Here is a 20281-nt window from a genome sequence, read left to right as displayed (position 1 = left end):
TGGTCATTGGCGCATCGTCCAAAACAGGCAGGGAGCTGCAGGGCGGCACTAGAGCCTAGACTGAAAGAGGGTGGGCCTGATGCTGGGATGGCTACTCCCGCGCTAGGTAATCTTGGGTTTAGCGGGGCTTGGGTGGGTGGGTGGATGGTGTGGACTGTGTGTCTGTTTCTTTTTTATTTTCTTTTTTCTTTTTTTTTTTTTCATTTTCCGTTTAGTTCTTTTACCTAAGAAATCAGGGGTTGCCCCATTACACTCATTGATTGACCCATCCTCATCAGACCACACAACCACAAACCACACAACCACCACCATTCATTCATTCATTCTTTTTCTTCACGCCGGGATTCGGGATTGTACACAGTATGTATGTATCCTGCAGATCGACCTCGTACCTTACTGGAAGTCGACTCCGAATGGGTTACCTAAGTCATGGCAGGGAATCCCGGAGTAACTCCGTCACCATGATAGTAGCCGATCAAAAGGTGTCCATCGATGGGGAAGAGGGCCGGCTATTGGGTCCAAACTATAAACCAGGCCGCCGGCAGGTAATCCTCTAAACGAAAAATTTTCTGGACGATGGCTCCTGCGTCGCGCGAGCTTGCCCATCGCCCAATAATAGGTAATAAATCCTCACCCTGGGCCCCTATGAAGTCAAAGGGCGGTTGAAACCATGGTGAATCGTTCCCCAAGACAGTCACTCCTGGGAGAAGCTCCCTTCTAGTGACAGGTCAGCAGCAGCTCTCTCCATCCGTAGATAGTACCTAGTAGTAGTAACTGGCTACCCGCCGTGCAGATTAACGGCTCGAGCTGGGTTTAACCCGCTGCTGACATGATCACTTTATCACCGATGATCCCATCCCATTCCCCTCCAACAATGGAAAACCACATCCGAAAGTTCATACGAAAATTATATATAAGGTAATTCTATCGGAAATCTGAACGACCTCGTTAGACCACTTTTGAAGACGCGATGTTTACTCGTATCACCTGGTCACCGTGTTTGTGGGACCCAGCCACCCATCCGGTTCTGATCCATGGTCTCCTATTCAGATCATCCTGGTGGGTTTAGCTTGAAGCTGGTCCGTTACACAACCATGGTTGAGTCAGTTGGCTGTTCCAATATCCAGACAAGTGGCATCTTCAGAGTTCAGCGCTCTCCTCCTGCCATCCTTCACCTTCAAGCCATGGGAGGAAGGAGTAAGACAAGCGGCCATGGGCTGTATCAAATTCATCTCAAATATCCATGTTTCACATATACAGCTCGAAAGCAGGACTTTTTCTGCCCAACTGATCCACAAGATCTCGAGGCATCTCCGTAGTCTGCGATTAGTTCCGACTATGGCATGTTAGTCAGGTGTTAAGCGCCGGGCTATGGAGGGCCACTACTGCTGGGATTCCGAGTTTTAGTCTACCTATCCTGCCCATAGGGAGCAATCTATTAGACGCTCGGTTACCGACCAGTCGTCCTTTCGGTTAACGATGTGCAGGATCTGTTCGAGAGGAATCAATTATCGTCGTCATCCTCCGAGGGCGAACCTGTTTATCTCAGGTATGGGAGAGAAATCCCCATCCATGCGATGATGCGACAGACAGGCAGCCCCTCGTGACAGCCCGGCATTGTTGCGAATTCGGGGGCCAACCAGGGGCGGGACACACCCTCCATCTCAGGCTACCTTGCCTTGCCTTATCCGTGGGATTTTGCGGCCAGTAGCAGATGGCTCGCGTGACAGTAGTACTACTACTAGTACTCTGATGATGTCTTCATTTCCACACCTTAATAGGTCCCCTTCCGACTTGTGGCTTTGCGACCCGTCGCAGCAACTTCTCCCCGACGCCGATAATTCCTACTACTACTCCCGTACAGATTATGGAATAAGCATCATTTCTAAAGTGTACCAGCGAAAAATTAAAAAAAGATCGAAAAATTCCACATCCACCCGACAAGGTCCATCAGTTCACTCGTTCGTACTTCTTACTTACCTTAGTAGGGGTTAATGACTGGATAGCGCCATGGCGGGCGGACGAGCGCCCCACATCCACCAACGCTATCATCATCCCCTGTCTCAAGTTCACCTAACTGACTGGTTCTGAAGCTCTGAACAGGAGCGACGCAAATAACACCACCTCCTATCTGTCTTCTCCTACGGAGTACTCCTAGATAAGCCACTCACCCTAGAATCAAACACACACATAATTAGATAGTTCTACCTCAAAATCAAGCTTGAAGCAACCCCTCCCTTTCTCCCCTCCAACCCAACCTAGGTACACCCCTCCGTACCTTGGACCTATCTAAACCCTACCCAATGAATCATGCGTACCTCGTTGCCCCCAAACCACAACACGCAGTCATCTCTACCACGGAACCAACAATCCCTACATCCATACATACCTACCTACATCATATGTCAAAACACCGTCAGCGTCAGTGCAGCAAGCAGCGATCACGATGATCTCTCGCCTATCATAGCATACCCGGAATAGGCAATCCAGTCAACGCCCGTGACTCGAGCATACTTTACCTACCTACCTACCCAGTAGTAGATATCTACCTAGCTTCCAATCAACCTAGATACTAACCACTAGGGCAAGTACTTACCTTCCCGTCCGCACCATTCCAACGGATTGGACTTTACTGGACAGGGCGGTAAGAAAGTGGACCCGGGTCAGCACCCCCTTTTTCGCCGTTTCGACAATCAAACCCAACGACTGCTTGTTGTCCCGGCCGCACTTGGAGCCAATCAGACCACCGTCGATCTGATGATCAGGCTTGGCCCGTGTTGCGATTGTAATTGATAGCCCTTTCTTTCTTTCTTTTTGGAGTTGTACATACATACACAGTACCTACCTACCTACGTACCTGTAGAGTCGGGGGTTTTTCCCCTCAGGAAGATCCGTAGCAAGAGGGGAAGAGCAATCAATCAGTCAATCAATCAATCAATCACAACCCATTACTTAAATCCATTCACCACCCCTGTAAGTATACATATGCAAAGTAGCCACATAGAACAAAAGTACCTACCTACATACCTACATAACCCCGTATCTACTCAGCAGTGCAGACCAGTCTTAGTTCGTATGAATGACATCCTCCGAACTGAAGCAAAACATTCCGCCCCAGATGTAAGTTGATGTTGATTGCGCCATCTTGCATCTCCCAACCCAACCCAACCCAACCCAACCCAACCCGGCCCCGAAAATTCCGGCCCCCAAACCTACCACATTTTCTATCGGCTATCCAATTAAAGGATAGTATGTATGTACTCCGGAAGCGAATTTCCTGAAGAATACTTCCTATGATGCCATGCAACCAAGTTCGGTGATTTAGGATAAATAAACCTACTAACTACTATACAATAACAATATACTACCTAGAAGACAGCAATGTATTATTATCGAAAGTTGACAAAGAAACAGACAAGTATCTACTGCATGACCATCCATCCCGCTAATCCACACCCCCAAAAAACCACATGACTTTCTGCGCACAGCCAACATAACGTGACCCCTCACCAACCCACCCGCCTGCGGATGATTTTCAACCCAAAGTACGAGAGATATTGGCGTGCTTTTAGTTAGTTTGTCACTTGACTCAAGTACGAGGGGGGGTTGATTCCACTGCCCCTCAGTGACGAACTGACGATAGATAAGCGGTGGGAGGGAGGGGCAGGTCGCCTGACTGGCTCGGGCTTTGTCACGCCATTGTTCGATCGATCATTGTGTGCAGGGTCGATGCCTTTTATGATTGGTGGGCGGGGCTCGTTTCCATGTACTCTGTATCACTTCAGGGTATTGGTATTGTCCAACCCGAGTACGAAGGCTAAGGCTATGTTAGTGGTTCGGCTCATTCCTTCGGCGGTCATGCGCCGGCTAGTATGACTCCTCTTGTTCATGGAGCTCGGTGGTTGCGTGAGCGCCTACTCTTCTGGTGGCTGTTGTATACATTGGTGGGAAATGCTACGTTCTTGTCTGTGTATATGTAATCAAGTATGGTATTTGATGCCTTCCACATTAGGTCATTACATATGCACTGTATCTCCACCAAGATGCGAACAAACATATATGGATGTTCCGATTACAAGACGAATAATTATGTCAAGCTGCTGTCGTAAGAACATATCTGGGTGAGGTCAGTATTGATCAGTTTCAGAGTCATAGGCGTCACTTACGAAGTAATACTGTCCATCCGCTCCGTTGTGAGTTTGAGACTAACTGTCAGCAGCTCTCGCGCGATCTCTGGCTCACGCTCGCGTAACGTTTGCCATTTCTCGGCCGTCAGGCACCAGCTCACGCAATCCTGTTCGGCCTTGACTGTCGCTGTGCGTCGCGTGTCGCTGAAAAATGGCAACTCGCCGCAAGGCCTCCCGGCTACGATGATTTCGAAATAGCGCCCCTGGGGCAGCTCATACTCTGCGCGTAGCATTCCCGACTCCAGCAGGTAGAAGCCCTTGGGGATGTCGCCTTCGTGGAATAGCACGGTGCCGGCCGCATAGCTCTCGCGGACGAAGTACGTACAAGCCTTGAACCAGAAATCTTCATTGCGTGACGTCAAGCCCTGAAATGTCTGTAGGAGAAGCGGAAGGGGCTGTCGCATTGCGGACCATGCTGCCGGCTGAACAACCGCAATTTCGTTCTCGTGAAGAGTCGTTCTAGCGGCTTGCTGCAAGTATCGCTGACGAGGCGAACTCACCACCGCGTCGCCAAGATGAGACTGACCTTGAGCCGCAGGGACTTCAAGAAAAGCCGTCGATTTGTTCTTTCCATTCAACAAGGCTTCCCTGTGGCTGTAGAAGACCTTCAGGTAGTCATTCTCACAGAACTCAAGCGCTGAATTCAGATCTTCAAATATCTCAACGTCATTCGCAGACTCAAAAAGTCCCACGTTCTGGAGGCTTCTTCCGACATCTCCTTCCACGTCGAGGCCTGAGATCGTCATCTGTACATTGCGTTTCCTGAGAATACGGTTAATGCGAGTGAACGCTTCTGCTGCAGAGAAGTCGATGCCATAAACACGGGAGAAGTCCAGAATCAGGAATCTGATAGGGCGTTGATTGAACGCTTCCTCCTCGATAAGGCCCCGCATGGTATTCTCCACGCTCACGATGGTCCCGAAGAACAGGTATCCACCAAGCTTGATGATGAGCGTCTGGTGTCCTGCTTCCTTCAGGAACCGTTGCTGGATAGGCGGGCGCCTGACTGTTGAGCCTGTGATTTTACCCGAGAACGTGGCGCGAATGGCGGATTTGCGTGAAGTCTGAACCACGAAGCTCAGGCAGGCGAGGATGATGCCGACGAAGATACCAACGACAAAGTCCCAAGCACCCATAGTCGCGACAATGATGACAACCTGCAAGGTCAGCTGAAAGAAATATTAGCAAGATAAGTGTCAGGCCTACCGTCAGATACTCATGCCGGTGCAATTTGCCCCATGTGTCAACCAAAGCCTCTTGCATCAGCTCGATACCCAGCAGGAATATGAGTGCCCCAACAACCATGACTGGGATAAATCCGACGATAACTGGGCCAACAACAAGAATTCCTGCAGTAGCAGCTGCAAGCATGACCCCTGCCAATCGAGAGTTACCACCACTATCAATGAACAGAAGGCTGTTCGTGTATACAAGGTAGTTCTGATACATGTCAGCACTTTGGCTCTCAGTTGAGGCTCGAATATAGCTACCTGGATACTCCCAGCAAAGCCAGACAGCGCATTGGTGACACCGTGAGCAATAAGTTCACGGTCAACATTGAGATTGTCTTCACCGGTTGAAATGCCAAGTGCTGGGACATTGATCGGAACGTGAAGCACTCCAAAGAAGGTGAGTGCAAACATTGCGGGGATGGTATCAAGGAATGCAGACCAATCGACAGCGGAGAAGTCTGGGACGGTCAGTGTGTGGCATGCCCGCAAAAGTGCGCATTTATCACTCACCATAGAGGGTATAGAAGTGGTACCATGGGTTTGATGAAGAAGGAGCATCGAAGACCCATCCCCTGCCGCGCAAAGAACTCATAGATACGCCGGCACTGAGTTTTACAATATAGAATACAACTGCCACCACGATGAAATATCCACCAACCAAGAAGTTGGAACGCAAGAAACGCTTCAGAACAAGAAGGCCAATTGCAAGCAACAAAGGTATCGTCCATAGGAAGATTGAGTCCAGCTGCATGAGCTTTTCCAGCGTTTTCAAAGTGAACTCGAAAGAGCCCGGTAGTCGAGCGGAAACTTCAACACCCGTAAGGAGCAAAAAGAAGCCCACACCACCGATGCATCCAATTAGAATGTGCCGGGGGAAGAACCCGATTAGCGCACCAAGTTTACAAGTTCCCATCAAGAAGAACACCAAACCGGTGAGAATGGAACTGACCGAGAAGGACAGGATCGTCGTTGCCAGGACAGCTTGCGGGTTGTCCTGGCCAACCCGGTTTAGAATTGTGAAGGCCATCTGGTGGAAGAATGGGACAACCTCGATCATTTCACTTCCGATCCCTCCCTTGAAGATGGAGCCTCCACATGAGAAGACCAGCTGTGAAATTATCGTGCTGACGTAGAACATAGAGATACCGTCAGAGCCGAGGTCAGAAAAGACCGGCTCACTTAGTGGGAAAAGAATCATCCCGTACGAAAGGGCGTCGAGGATGTTGAGCAGAAGGCCCAAAAATACCGACGGCAGGAGGCTAAGCGGATAGACAATCCCTTCTCTCCATACCGTCTGTCCGTCCCACGACTTAGGATTTGCTAGCACCCGGACACCCATCTTAAGTTGATGGAGAGCTCTAGGAACCGCGTCCATCTCACCTTTCCCTGCACGGCCCTGGTTTTCAATGTCACCAATCGCTCCATAACCCTGGAAGGGTCCCGCATGTGTCGTCTTAGGCAACAGTGATGCCTGTTCGGTAGTAGGCGCCCCTCCGGCTGCAGCTATCAGAGGATGATCTTCGGATACTTCACTCTCGCTCAACTCATCCCAACTGGCAGTTCTGTCTGGGTGGTCTTGGTCGATTTCGGGGCCATCGGGGCTACGGATCAGCTGTGTCAGGACCGACGAACCGGTGGTGACAATCGAGGAAGGACCGGGCTCCAGGTTTGTTCTCCTTGGTGCTGCGAAACTCAGAGCTGGAGACGACGGGCGGTTTGGACTCTGAGAGGGCTGAAAGATATCTAAAGACGGAGGAAGGGCACTCGATTCATGAGACAAGGCGAAGGAAGCCAGCTCGGCTGTTTGCTCCCTAAGACCGTGAGAGGAATAATGCGCCGGATCTAGATTGCAGAGTCAGGATGAATCACCGAGCAATTGGAAAGGCTTCGAGGGAGGAAAAGAAAGAGGAAGGGAAAACCCCCGTAGCTCCGTACCCGCTGGACTATGGAATGACCGGTGGAAAAAAGACCGGCTTGGAGTTCGAAAGCTGGTGCCGCCAGACACCATTGACTCCAAGCCCGATGATCGCGGCGGACTGCCATTGTTAGCATGCTCGACCGGAATTTCCGTCCCCTCGGGGTCTACATCATCCTCCAGAGGAGAGCGATGAGGGGACAACCCGGATATGCGGAAGTCGCCGCTGTCTCGGGAGCGAAGGACACCCATCGTGAACCGCAAACGGAAGGTAGACTGTCGCGAGGGATCGCCTCACGCAAACAGTCTGCGCGTGTCGGACGCAAAACACTACCGAGGAGGAGATCAAGCCCGCAGGCTGCAAGGCTTGTGATCGTTTGGCGACAAGAAAAGTGTGAGAAGGAGGGGAGATGATATCAAATGACGCAAGAATTTGATAGATAGACAGCCCGTTGGCATTGCTTCGCTATTGGAGGACGGGGTGAGGGGGAAAGGATAGAGTGCGACGCCAGCAAGGAGGAGAGGGAGGGAAAGCCGACGATGGAGGCCAGAAGGGTCCGGAAGGACTCAATGAGGCCCAGGCATGGACTTCCACTTTCCACGTCGTTATCGGAGCTGGCGGGCGGAAGTGACTAAAAAAGCCTTATCACGGGCAAGGCACGACTGTCACCGGCCCACCATTCTGACGGGACCGATCTCAACCGGACCTTAGAGGCCTGGGGACGGTCGCTAGCTGGCCGACAGACATTCACCCTGGTTTAGTTCGGTCTTTTGGGGGCCTCGGGGAGGGGAAATGTCGTAAGTCAAAGTGTCACAATTGGCTGCAGGCGAGGACGAAGGAGCTTGGGCGCACGCCGCCGATGATAGGCCCAGACGCTTCCCACCTTTCACACTCATTAGGTAAGCACTGCGCCGCCGTCAACGGTGCTGCAGCTGCGAAATTGATTGGTGATGGCCCAATTACTCTACGCAATTTGATAATTTTCCAGTTATAGCGCCCACTAGTAAGTAAACACGCATGCAGCCAACTGCCGGAGTTACGAGGGATGGTGGAATAATAAATCAGGAGACTGCTACGAAGTTTACCCATGGTAGCTAGACCGTCCTGTACCGTACTCATTCTCAGGCATCAATAATCAATGGGTATCATAAGACATAACTTGCATGATCTGAAACTCTCCCCCCTCATTCAACCAAGACGCTCCAGGAACCCTTGGGCAATGAGTCGTTCAACGTCCCCTTGCCGTACGTAAAGTTGACTGTTCTTCGTCAAATTGATCACCCTGTGCAATGTCAGCATTCCGGCCCGCCGATCATCAACAAGCGCGAGGGGCGCCATAAATGCCTCACATACCCATACTCGGTCTGAATTTCCCCCGCATCTTTCAAGACCCTCACGTCTATGAATAGATCCTTCGGGGGTTCCAAGCTCCCCGTAAGATCAATATCCGTCCACTGCCCCTTGTACGCCGCGAGCAGATCACTATACTGGCGGAAATACTCTTCCTCCTCGGGACTCAACGAACTGTGGTTCCCACTGGCAGAGCCCATCGCTGCATGTCCCCCCGTCCCCTGGCCTGATGTGCCTCCGGCCCCTTCCTCTGCTGTCGGCAGCTGCTGTTCGAGCAAATCCACACCCGTCCAACACAGCTCCTCGAGCTTCTCAGCGCGAACGCGGTGATACGCGAGGAGACATCGTTTATTGCGACGCATGCAGAGGTGGTCGACCAGGAGGGCACATGCAATAGCTGGTTCTTGTGAGGGGTTGAAGCTGCCTTCGAATGGGCTGAGGAGGTGTGCGACGTCACGGTCGAGGTCGCGTACCTCGCGAGCTACAGCACGGACTAGTTCGGTTTGGTAGGGAGGGAGATGGGTAAGGGCTTGAGTGCGTTTGGCATGTTGGACCTGTTTGTGGGTTTTGTTAGCAAGGGGTATTCATGGAGTATAGCGTGGAAAGTACGTACGAGTTTGTTTCCATGTTCGCCGTACATGACGGATAGAGGTGACTATCCGCCGTGGCTGTAGATGAGCCTTGACGCGTTCTCTGACTGTGGTGGATGTGGTAAAGATTAGCCAGACACGACCGGTGCGCTAGATCGATAAGATGTAATTCGATTGGTATCAAACTGGAATTCAGGGTTCAACTAAGGTCGAAGATAAGTCTTGCCAGGGAAGCGTTGCGGATCGCTTGGCCGCCGCCCGATCGAAGATCTACACGTGACGTACGGATCGCGTGCCTGCCAAGCCTGCTGTTGAGGTGCGATGGCCAACCCAAACTAGACTTCAGCCAACTGCTAGATGCACTGACGTTATGTTCCTCTGGAGTCATGGCTGATTCCAGGAAAGCAGACGTCATGTCCGAAGCTGATTCTACCATGCGTCTCCAACCCAGCTGTGTTGTAGGCCAGTGAATGTCTGCGAGTTTCATCACATCCTACAGTATCCTTGAGATACGCATTTAACGCAAGGCTTCGTCCGACAAGCTAGCTATAGAGACGACAGCAATTTTTTATGAAAACACCGGCTAATATGGACCAGACTACGCCACGACTCGAATAGGCATAGCATCGGCTTGTATTTGCCGAATAAGCCAATGCAGCAGTGCCGGCGTTTCCCACCGGGGCTAATCATGCAGCGTCAATTGGGGGAACTCAGCGCAACATTGATTGATGTTACTTTTTTCAACATGCCATGACATGGTGGCTACGTTGAGCAATATGTAATACGCTAGGCTAGGGTGATGATGTCGAGATAGGTGATATTGTTCATTTACTTGACGGTTCTCCCGACATAACAAAGAGTAGTAACTGAAAGTGACAAAGCGAAACTAGAGAAACCTATTTACAAAAAAGCCAGATGACTGGCCATTTTAGACTCGTTATCGGAATTCCTTGGCCGATTCCCTCAGGTGAGTCGTGTGAGCTCTGGATTTAACCACTCAGTAGGAGATACAGCCCGGCAATTGACGTGAGGAGGAATTCATCAACTACTTCTTAACAATACCCAGCAACGCTCTTTGCTTGCTTGGCAAGACATGGCTCAATATAAAACCATGCCATAGCCCAAGGATATCAGGAGTAGGAACACTTTCCAATTCTTCCCCATTCAAAGACCTGCAGCAACATCTCTCGATAGACCCAGGATTATCAGCTTCAAAATGAGTTTCGGCGGCCGAGAACTGTGCGCCTCTATTGCGCGCATCTTGGATAATGCCCAGGTTCCTAATGTCCTATGGGGTAGGCTCTTGGAATCCGCGTACGGATTTATGGATCATTTGAATGTAAGTCGCATCCTAGATTAACGAGGCCACTGTCACTAATCAGAACAAGCTCCCCGTCGTATCCTTCATTATCCCTGATAAGATGATTGATAGCGCGTACCAAGCTCTTATGACAGAGCCCTTACTCAACGAATGCAAGGGTGAACACTGCGAACATTATTACCACCAATCTGGAGACCCCAGGGAAAGGACGATGAAGCCTGCGAGACATCTTTACCTTCCTTTAGATCTAAATATGAAGTACTACCATCCATATATTGTCTTGGAGCTTTACCGGGAATCGGATATTCTCTTAGGATTCCCGGCCATTCCCTTGGGCACTCCACCGCATCACGACGAATACTACATGTCGACAGACGATAAGCGACTGCCCGATATTATGGGAGACTGCGGCCGATTTAACCACCCCAAAGGAAATGGGGACGAGACTTTCAATCCGGAGAAGTACCCATTCAAGGTCCTAACTGTCACGAAGGCGGTCGAAAACCTCATTCTCTTGCGATGCCGAGACAAGGGCTATCATGAGCATTGCGATCGACTATGGTCTGAGATGTTGGAGCACATTCGCATCCAAGTCGTGGGATGTGGAACAGTTGAGATTGGCAAGTTGGAAGAAGGCTTCCAGAAGATCTGGGATAATACAGGTGTAATGAATCGCTCTCCTGATTCTTTGGTGGATGATCTGAGAGAGAAACTTAAGGAGGAGAATGCCCTGCCACCTCCTTTGCCGAACGATGACTGCGGGTGCCGTCCCGAACAGGAGGAAAAGATTTGAGGAGGAGATCAGGAAGATACTGTCCTGACGGCCCTACCTTTGCTATTGTGGCTAACACTTTCCTTCAATTTGCTTTGCCGTTATATGCCTAGATTGACTCCAATTTGGCTTCATGGTTTGATTTGCTCTTTACTACGCTTGATACTTGCTCGCTAGTCGCATGATATGATAAATAAATACACTCATTGCTCGCGCCTATTCTCTCATTGCGTAATATCTACAGCCGACGAAAAGTATCATTGGCAAGTCCCTTAGATACCAATACAAGTATACTTGATGAACACTTGATCCAACCACACCACCACCTATACATACCATCCATCAAACTCATATTTACACTCATCACCACATCCATTGCTACATCGGAGACTCCCACATTCTTCTACAGAAATCAGGTACTCCTAATGTACCTCCCCGCATACATGCCATCCCGCCCATACAACACAGCTGCCTAGATCCCATTCTATCCCAAGCATATCCACTTACAAATAATATACACTCTCTAATTTACCAGAGATCAGTCCCCTATCAAATCTCACATATCCTGCACCCTTTTCCTAATCCATAGTCATTCCTATCACATTTAACCTCAACTTTCCTTCACTTCCTACTAACAAAACCCACCCCAGCCCCCGCTGTTATATCATCTCGTCCCATGATATATTGATGAAAGCACCTACAACCTCAGCCCAACCACCGAACCAAACCACCCCAAAATATCACAAACACAAGTGAATATCCCCACGACCCCGCCCTAACCCGACCACCCAGCAGATTTACTTTCTCATGCAGCCACAAACTCTATAAGAATATTCATCATGTAAGCATATAGTAGGTTTGTTCAATGTATGTATGTATCTAGCCCGACTAATGAATAGGATAGTAACCGTACGAAAGCAAATCAAAAACAGGTATACTTTCGGAACGACCATGGGCATTTTTTTTCAATCTTTGGAATAGGGGAAGATCTCAGTTAAAGGTATATCAGAATCTTGTAGACAAAGGTACGGTATAATCTGGGTGGATAATTGATAAGTACTGTAGAAAATGAGGTATCAAACAGATGAGATATACGGTGACGTAATTGGATTGAGCGCGATGTATCATGCATATGATACAGCTGAGGGTGGAGGGTGGGGCTGTGGGATGGGTTATTCTTGGTGAAGGGGTAGAAGGATAAAGTTGGGGTTGGGTGGGGGCCTGACGGACAAGTATGTTGCAGAAGAAAAGGGAATTTAATCTGTTCTTTGTGTTACTTGCCAGCTTCTGAGTGGAATGGTGGGGAAGACTTGGTGGGTATTCACTGGTATATTATAACACAGGTGGCTATCATGGTAGTAGTAACACAATGTAAATTATCTGTGTGGAATTAATTCGGTTGTGAAATCCAGCTCACTAAATACACCACTATCAAGTTTGAACACATAAAACAATCAATTGAACTGTGATGGTATCCTCCTGTTATCATGCAATGTCCAAACGATCTAATGCATCAAACCCGTAACTACCATGAGGGAATCACAATAGTTTCAACAGAACTGCCACCCAGGAAACACAAGGCCATATCCATACCATAACCGTCCGTATCATGCCATAACCCAAAGAACCGAAAGATAGATCCCAGTCAACAGACAAAGTGGTGTGTGTTAAAGACCAGGGTAAATGATAAACAGCGCCAGGCCGCCTTTTAGAGTAAAATCTCCATGCCTTTGAAACTCCGTCCTGAGAAATTGCAAATAAACAGATGTCCACCTCAAGAGATAGTATTAAATAAAAGATTCACTGATAGAAGGGCTTTCATCACCGTCGTCACGGATTTCAAATGATCCTTAGTACGCTGTGCCCTGGTTGATCCAGGTGTCAAACTCGCCAGTGGGACCATCAAGGGCTGGATCAGTTTCCAGAGAGTGCAAACCCGGATGATAGGCTCCCGCGGAATAAGAAACTGAATTGGGGCCTAGTGACGATGTGGTAGGGGGGTAGAGGTGGATCGGCGACTCTTGCCACATGTAGTGCGAACCGCCAAACAGCTGACTTGGGCTTTGAAGCTCGGTCTGCAAAGTCAACAGTTGGGGATCCAGCTGTCCATCGCTCGGCATCGAGGTGGACGGTTGGAGAAGATCATGATGTGCAGCACCAGGAAGGGCGGCCAGCGGTGTAGATGATGTGGCGTATTGGATTCCATGTAAGCCATTTTTCTTGAACCGGACGTCTTCCACGTGTGGCATGAGGGCCGCATGGATCGTCTGTTGCAGGTAATGCGACGGCTCAGAGGAAGGTAGCATGCCAGAGTGCGATCGCCCATGGTTGGTCGCATGCCAGGAGGACGAAGGGAGATAGCCATCTGAAGGCAAGAGACCGTGATCGGCAAAGTCGAAAGGTGTTATTTCGCGGCTGTCCCACCCGCTACTGCCGACTTCTGAAGCGCTCATGGCACGGTTTTGGAACACAGCTGGGCTGGAGCCAGGCGTGTTGGCTAGTGGTCGTTCATCTTCGCTCCCGGGTCGTTTCTTCTTGTCTTTCGACGGTGAGAATTTGTACCCAGGATGCGCTTTCAGGTGGTTACTCTTCTCGATACTGGCCATAAGTTCGTATTTCTCACGGATTTCCCGGGATTCCAGCCGCCAGCTGTCACCCGCTACTTCAGACACCACTTGATGGTTGTTCTGTCCGAGCATCTTCTTGATCCGTTCCGCGTATGCCGCTCGATAGAGCATGAATGAGTTCATCGGTCTGGCAACCTTTCCGTGCTTCTTGACCACTTCCTCATGTCGCTTTTCGATCGATCGATTCACTTCAAGTTCCATGTTTCGAATCGGGACATTGGTGAGATGCTTTGTGACCTCGCTCAAAGGGCCATTGAGATGGGCTTTGGTTTCCTTCCTGGTCCTATTCCTGCGACGCACTCTAGGAGTTCTGGCTACCCTTGCCCGTGTCACTTGCTTATGAGTTGGAGGAGAACTCCAGCGTGACACCGAGTCTGGTGCCAGGCCCTCGTCTGCAGCTGGGGGTGGCGTGTTAACCTGGAGGCCATTGGCTGCCATCTGAGTTGCAATCAGTCAACTGTCCGTTCTTGCTAACCTGTGATAACAAGATAGACCTACCGGGTTCTGCATTGACAGGGCTCGAGGATAGTCACTGGAAGAGACATACTGCGATGGGGGAGAAGTGTAGTCCTAGAGCACGATTAGTCTCGAGCGGGTGGGGTTACATGCAGTGCTGAGTGCTTGCCTGGGAGTGTAATCTGTGTTCATGTGTCACCTCGCCAGGTGCATGGGTTCCATGTAACGCAGAGGCTGCATAGGCGTCATGGTGGCCATAGACTGGCTGGAGGATGCCACAGGAGTTCCGATGAGCATCGGAGGCGGGATCTCCATCAGTTGACTGAGGCGGGGAAGGTGGCGGACCGCGAATGAACCTCGCCGTAGCAGCAGTAGCCATCTTGCAAGACGGGAGAGATCAAAGACGAGCAAATAAAGGATGTAAAGGCGTCGGAGATCAAAGAAAGAGGTAGGAAAAGGTAGTGAAAGGTAGCGTAGCAAAGAAAGAGGAGGGGAGAGGTCTCTTCTTCCGGGAAACGAAGAGGTGTGTAGGTAGTAGGTCAAAGAATGCGACAGCCAGTTGTGGGTCGGGCACAACTAGGCGAACAAGGAGCTCAGAAGAGCACAAAGAGCTACTGAAGAGTCGTACACCACAGGGAGGATATGCATTTGAGGGCTCTCGGCAGGGTTACAATCCAACAGGGATTTCCCACAACCCGGGTGGAAATGAAGAGGGGAACTGGAATGGAAGAAGGGGGCAGCAAAGCAAGCGAGAGGCGGGCAAAGACAGGCGGCAGCCAATGGAGCAATTGAAATGAACAGGGGAGACGAAGCAACGGCGGAAGCAGCCGTCAAAGGGTGACAATGAAGGTCAGAACAGGAGAAGTCGGTTGAAAGGGCGGGGAACAGGAAGAAAAAGCTACAGACGAGGATCTGGAGAAGTAGAATGGGTAACAGGTAGAAGAGGAGGGGAGGTGGAAGTGGAGGTGGAAGTGGAGGTGGAGCTCGAAGAAAGTGGAAGTGAAAGTGAAAGTAAAAGTGGAGGAGGAATCACAGCAAACCAGAGCGGCACAACAAGTGAGTAGTTCAAAGTGTTAACACTGGTTGTTTTGGAGTGAATGGGAGAAAGGAAGGACAAGGAAACCGATGCGGATTTGGGGCGGATATCAAGCAGTTTAAGGCGGGATGGATATTGCAGCGCGAAGTTCTAGATGGGCATGACAACCGTGGGATCTACCAGCGGCTGAAACCCTGACGGTGGCCTCTGCTGGCCGGCGGCGGTGGTTCCTTCGATGTTGGCACGGGGCTGCTGGATGCCATCCTCTTTGTTCCACTATTCTGGGACCGGAGTCGGACATGGATGCGTTCCCTTTGGTATTCATTCGCCCATTGATGTGATTTGATTTCCATTTTATTTTAGCATCACTTCGCTTGTTCTACCACTCCCTTTCTCCTGGGGCACCCATACGTTTATTTTCGGATCCTCCCATTCACACGTCTTTCCCCTGTTTATTCTCCTACGGCTACTGCTTCTAGATTTCTCTTTGTGCCAAATCTAGGTTCCTTCTCGCTTCCAGAAGCCCAGATGGGGGTGAGTGAGAGGGGAAGGGAGGGGGAGGAGGAGGAGGGAGAAGGAGGGGGCAAATCGCGGGCTTGAGGCTGTTCAGATCCTGAGTCAGGGAGGTTACTAAATGCGGACATGCATCTACCCGGGCACGCATTGGGTTTACAACTCTTATCATGTCTCTGATTATTGAGCTTGGATTGCTGAACAAGCCTGCCAGTCATAGCGAGGGGGGTCGTTAAGGGGAGAAAATAGCAAGGGTAGGGTCGGTATTTTCATTACATGGAGAACACACTGGGCCCATAAGTGAATTTGGATCGTGGATCAAATCATACGTCCTAATAAAATATTAATTAAATCTGAATTTCGGCGAGTGGGAACCCAATTAAAATGCCAATTTTAAAATTAAAAAATAATTAACGACGAGACTGACAGTCTAACGTTCGGGCATTCGTCCCACCTTTTGCCCATCAGGTCATTAGTACGATCTACTATCTATCCGGGGATAGCCACTAAAGTAGTAGGCAGTGACACTGGTCGAATTTGGCCCAATGCTCAAGGAGCAATACCCGGCCCCAGGTGTGCCCACCTCGAGTAAAGGTCTAGATAATGATGGACCTGTCATCTATTGTGGTAGAGACAGGTTTGTCCGATTCTCAAGAAGATATAGAAATACGAGTAGGAAGAAGGGGCAAAAGAAAAACAGAGAAAGAAAAAAAAGGGAAGGGAAAAAAAGTCTAAAGAGGCAAGTGAATGAAGTAATAAAAGAGATATTATAATCCAAAATGGAAAGAAAGCACAAATGACAAGCCATCAAAGCGATCATTAAGATTGCCGACTCGCATAAAACAAGATGAGAGTCGGACAGCAGAAACTATCTGAGCTTAACTCCATGGTAAACTCCACGGATCTTGGGCCTCCCCGTCCGAACAGTCTGGAACTATGAATGTCTGCATGATATCTACACCATTGACCAACCAGACATCCCTATAGTAAGCCCCCATTAATATCCATCCATCAAGATTTGTAGAAGAATATCAGTAGGCTGAATGTGAGTTCGGACGAGCCGACAGCAAGGAGGTTTCTGACCTTCATCCCCAGAAATCGACATCCATCAGCATCGTCACCACCCGCATCGACCTGTTTCCCCTCCAGCTTTCGGGACGTCCACCTAGGCTCTGCTTTCTCCGCATCCGCACATCGCCGAGGCAGAGCTTGCCTCTTCCCCCCTGGACCCCCGGGCGAGGTGTTCGAGTACGTATGTAGGTATCTGGAAAAGGTAGGCACTTAGTGCAAATCAAGGACATACTATTGCTTGGCCTATACCCCACAATTGAGTCAGTCGATCGTCGTGCCTAGTATTCTTGCTTATTCCGAGGAAAAAATAGCCAGCCAACGTTAGGGCCTCGGGGACATAGGTCGGAGACATAGTACTAGGCAGCGTTCAGGATGGCTATTGGGCCACATACCGGTCCGAGGGATGCCGCTGAGAGATGCTACGTGAGAGACATCCGTCAGGTGTAGAACCAGTGGAAGGCGGTTTGCCATGTTGGTTCGGGTGCGAGCAGGTCCATGTTTAGTGAAGGCCAAGACCAACTCAGACAGAGAGAGGGGCGCAGGTCATTTCGTGTGCAGGTTGCGATATTTCTTTCTTATTGGAAACATGTCTATCAGTCAACATGAATAGAAAGGGAAGACATGGTGTGTACATCCCAGTCACATTATCTTCTCAGCGATCGCATCCATCGTCCTCTCGAAATTAGGTTTGGCCGTGGGCTCAGTTGCCCGACATCCGATCAGAGAACCCCCCAAAATTACACTAACCGGTAAGAGCATGAGCAGCATCGGGGACCAAGGATACAAAATTACGCCACGCGATTGCTATTGGTTTACCCATTGGCTGGGCTAAGGTAGCCGGCGGACTAGGACTGGCTCCAGCAGATCACTGAGCAAAGCTAACGTCATGTATTGAAAGTCACTAGCCCATTTGGGTAGCTTGAGCTGGCGGGATCGTGTCCGTGAGGCCGCTGGTGGGGTATTACCAAATACGTCCTAGAATGTGGGCTACGTCCAGCTAGGCCGGCACGGGCGACGCCGCGGCAGGAGGATTGGCTCCAGTGCCAGTGGAGTCGCGGTGGGTAACTCTCCATACTAATTGAACCAGGCAGGATTGTACCTGCGCTATTTTGGTGCGACGTAATTGTGCTATGTAGAGCATTGACATGACTGGGGGAGGGAAAATACAGATAGAGCCGTAACCAAACGATCATGGGGTAACATAACTCCTTACGTTCTAGTTCTGTATCGGAGCTACGTAAGTTGTTCCCTGCATGCTGTTAGTCTGCTAGTGGCCATTCTGACAGGGGTTCTGCATGCAGTATTATGCATTGCAGCTTAGCTTGGCTGGCTCGGCTGGGACTACGGCGCGACTGTTTATTTCCGGCATTCTGATTATCCCCGTCTTCGGGTATGGGCTATCCTGACAGTTGGATCCTTTTCGGTCACGTGTGACAGCCACCCACTATGGCGGTGGGGTGGAGCGATCACCAAATTCCGAGAGGTTGTCATACTATTGCTTCTATATAGCATACCATCTCTGCATCAATTCCGTTTTTGTGCAATCGGGGAATTGACGCTCTAGCCGCCATTGGGCTGTCATGTCGTACCAACAATGTGCACTAATTGTCAACAGCCAGTGATTGGCATGAGACGTGCAGCACAGCCGATACGTGTGGCTGCGACAATATCAAAAACACAATTACCTCCACAGATAGGCCCCCTACGTATCTCCGGGGGTTGGACTGGACGAGATCGCAACAACCCACAGATCGCCGGCCTCCACTTATGGCTGATCCACTTTGCAAAGTCCTCTTTCCAATCGATCCACCCCCTTCTCCCCATTCATTGTGTGAGATCCTCCCGTACCAGCTGAAGGGACGGCCTGAAGGGCGCATAGCTAGCTAGCATGATCTGCGGCTGCAAGAGTGGGCTGCTAGGTTCTGATGGACCCGCGAAGAGGGCCCGATGGCTTGCGCAGGAACCAAAGTTGCCCTGCGTAATCATTCTTTGTTCGGACTTTCTCGACTATCCCTGAGTATTCTCGGGCGCAGGAACGTTGCTGAAGAAGAAACCTTAGTGGAAACCATTTCCTTCGTTCCTTGTTCTTGAAAGGGGTCTGAGCGAGGAACTTACTTCCTGGGGCGTTTTATCTTATCGAGTTTGTCCATTGGTCCCATGGGTCGCATGCACGGTCACTTCGTGTAGACCTTCTGACAGCCCGTCCCGCTCCCTCGAGGGGGGAGAGATGGAACGAGTAACATGAGTAGCCTTCTGTAACTGCTTGGCGCCGCATCTGGATGGGAGGGTTATACAGATGGGGTGGCTTGCGCCCAGAGGCTCCCTCCAAACGTTATCATTGCGTTTCCGGAGGATTTACCCATTCAGTGTGGTTGGTGTCACCCAAGAAACCTGAACCTCCAGGCTGCTTCCAGTTGCAAGAGGGATTGACACAGGGATCTGATTGGCTTTGCCATGGCCCATCGCAGCCACCCACACCACTCCCAAGCGTTCGATGGTCTTCTAGAAGGTCATTAGATCCACGCCAAGCAGCGCACCTTTCCAAGTCCGGTGCCCCTCCTTCCCCAAGCCCCCTCGGTAAAGTGAATTTAACGCATGGCGAAGAATCTGACGGTCTGCTGACTAGTAAGTTCCTTGACGCGCCAAGCACCCCGTCGTCTTCATTCAGCCCACCTAGTACCTACATTGATGGGCCACCGCCTCGAGGGTCAGTGTATGACTGAGTCGAGATCAACAAGCAGAGGCAGCTAAGAATAACAGTTGCATCCCAAAATACTTCGCGGTTTCAAATGGGCACTGCCGAGCCCCCTGCTTTATCCGTTTCAGGTCGTGATCTCTTTCATCAATGATTGCAAATGATTGCAAATGATGACAATGGGGAGGGGTGGAAATGAGCCAAGCGTCGAATATATGAAGAATGACAGGGTGTGAGGGTTATCATAGGTACGTCATTCCCACATTGGGGCCTACGAATATCTCCGAGATGCTCGGGGTAGCGCCACCCCTTCTGCAGGGATTAGGGCTGGGCAGGAGCCGTCGAAACTCCCCAAGTCACGGGATAGGCATGACACGGAGTGGAACCAGAGGGGCGCAGCCTGGCATGTGCAATAATACATGGAGTACGTATGCTCGAGGGCAGCCTGTGGCGCACTCAGATAGGCACGAAGCGGTACCCCAACTCATGCGGACTACCTCGTGACCAGCCAGGAG

At 50.3% G+C, this 20281-nt stretch overlaps 4 protein-coding genes across 4 annotated transcripts; 1 reads left to right on the top strand and 3 right to left on the bottom strand.

Annotated features, from left to right (window-relative positions):
• Positions 1-4092: 4092 nt before the first annotated feature.
• BO94DRAFT_581444 (sulfate transporter family protein) lies at positions 4093-7586 on the bottom strand (the record flags this gene model as incomplete). Its single annotated transcript, XM_025615408.1, has 6 exons — positions 4093-4117; positions 4167-5344; positions 5394-5627; positions 5678-5877; positions 5930-7261; positions 7355-7586. The coding sequence occupies 6 exons, from the start codon at positions 7584-7586 to the stop codon at positions 4093-4095; spliced, it is 3201 nt and encodes a 1066-aa protein (XP_025471862.1).
• A 937-nt stretch (positions 7587-8523) lies between these two features.
• On the bottom strand, positions 8524-9325 carry BO94DRAFT_581443 (DNA replication protein PSF1; the record flags this gene model as incomplete). Its single annotated transcript, XM_025615407.1, has 3 exons — positions 8524-8617; positions 8689-9239; positions 9299-9325. 3 exons carry the CDS (start codon positions 9323-9325, stop codon positions 8524-8526), a joined length of 672 nt encoding a protein of 223 aa, XP_025471861.1.
• Positions 9326-10072: 747 nt separating this feature from the next.
• Positions 10073-11433, top strand: BO94DRAFT_218645 (uncharacterized protein). The gene is made up of 3 exons (XM_025606205.1): positions 10073-10089; positions 10157-10614; positions 10664-11433. The coding sequence occupies exons 2-3, from the start codon at positions 10492-10494 to the stop codon at positions 11387-11389; spliced, it is 849 nt and encodes a 282-aa protein (XP_025471860.1). The 5' UTR covers positions 10073-10089; positions 10157-10491; the 3' UTR covers positions 11390-11433.
• Positions 11434-13218: 1785 nt separating this feature from the next.
• On the bottom strand, positions 13219-14830 carry BO94DRAFT_553051 (HMG box protein; the record flags this gene model as incomplete). Its single annotated transcript, XM_025613630.1, has 3 exons — positions 13219-14433; positions 14494-14565; positions 14651-14830. 3 exons carry the CDS (start codon positions 14828-14830, stop codon positions 13219-13221), a joined length of 1467 nt encoding a protein of 488 aa, XP_025471859.1.
• Between the last annotated feature and the right edge of the window lie 5451 nt (positions 14831-20281).

The sequence above is a fragment of the Aspergillus sclerotioniger genome, assembly GCF_003184525.1.
Source record: "Aspergillus sclerotioniger CBS 115572 chromosome Unknown BO94scaffold_3, whole genome shotgun sequence".
NCBI lineage: Eukaryota > Fungi > Ascomycota > Eurotiomycetes > Eurotiales > Aspergillaceae > Aspergillus > Aspergillus sclerotioniger.
This window is presented reverse-complemented; position numbering and strand designations above follow the sequence as displayed.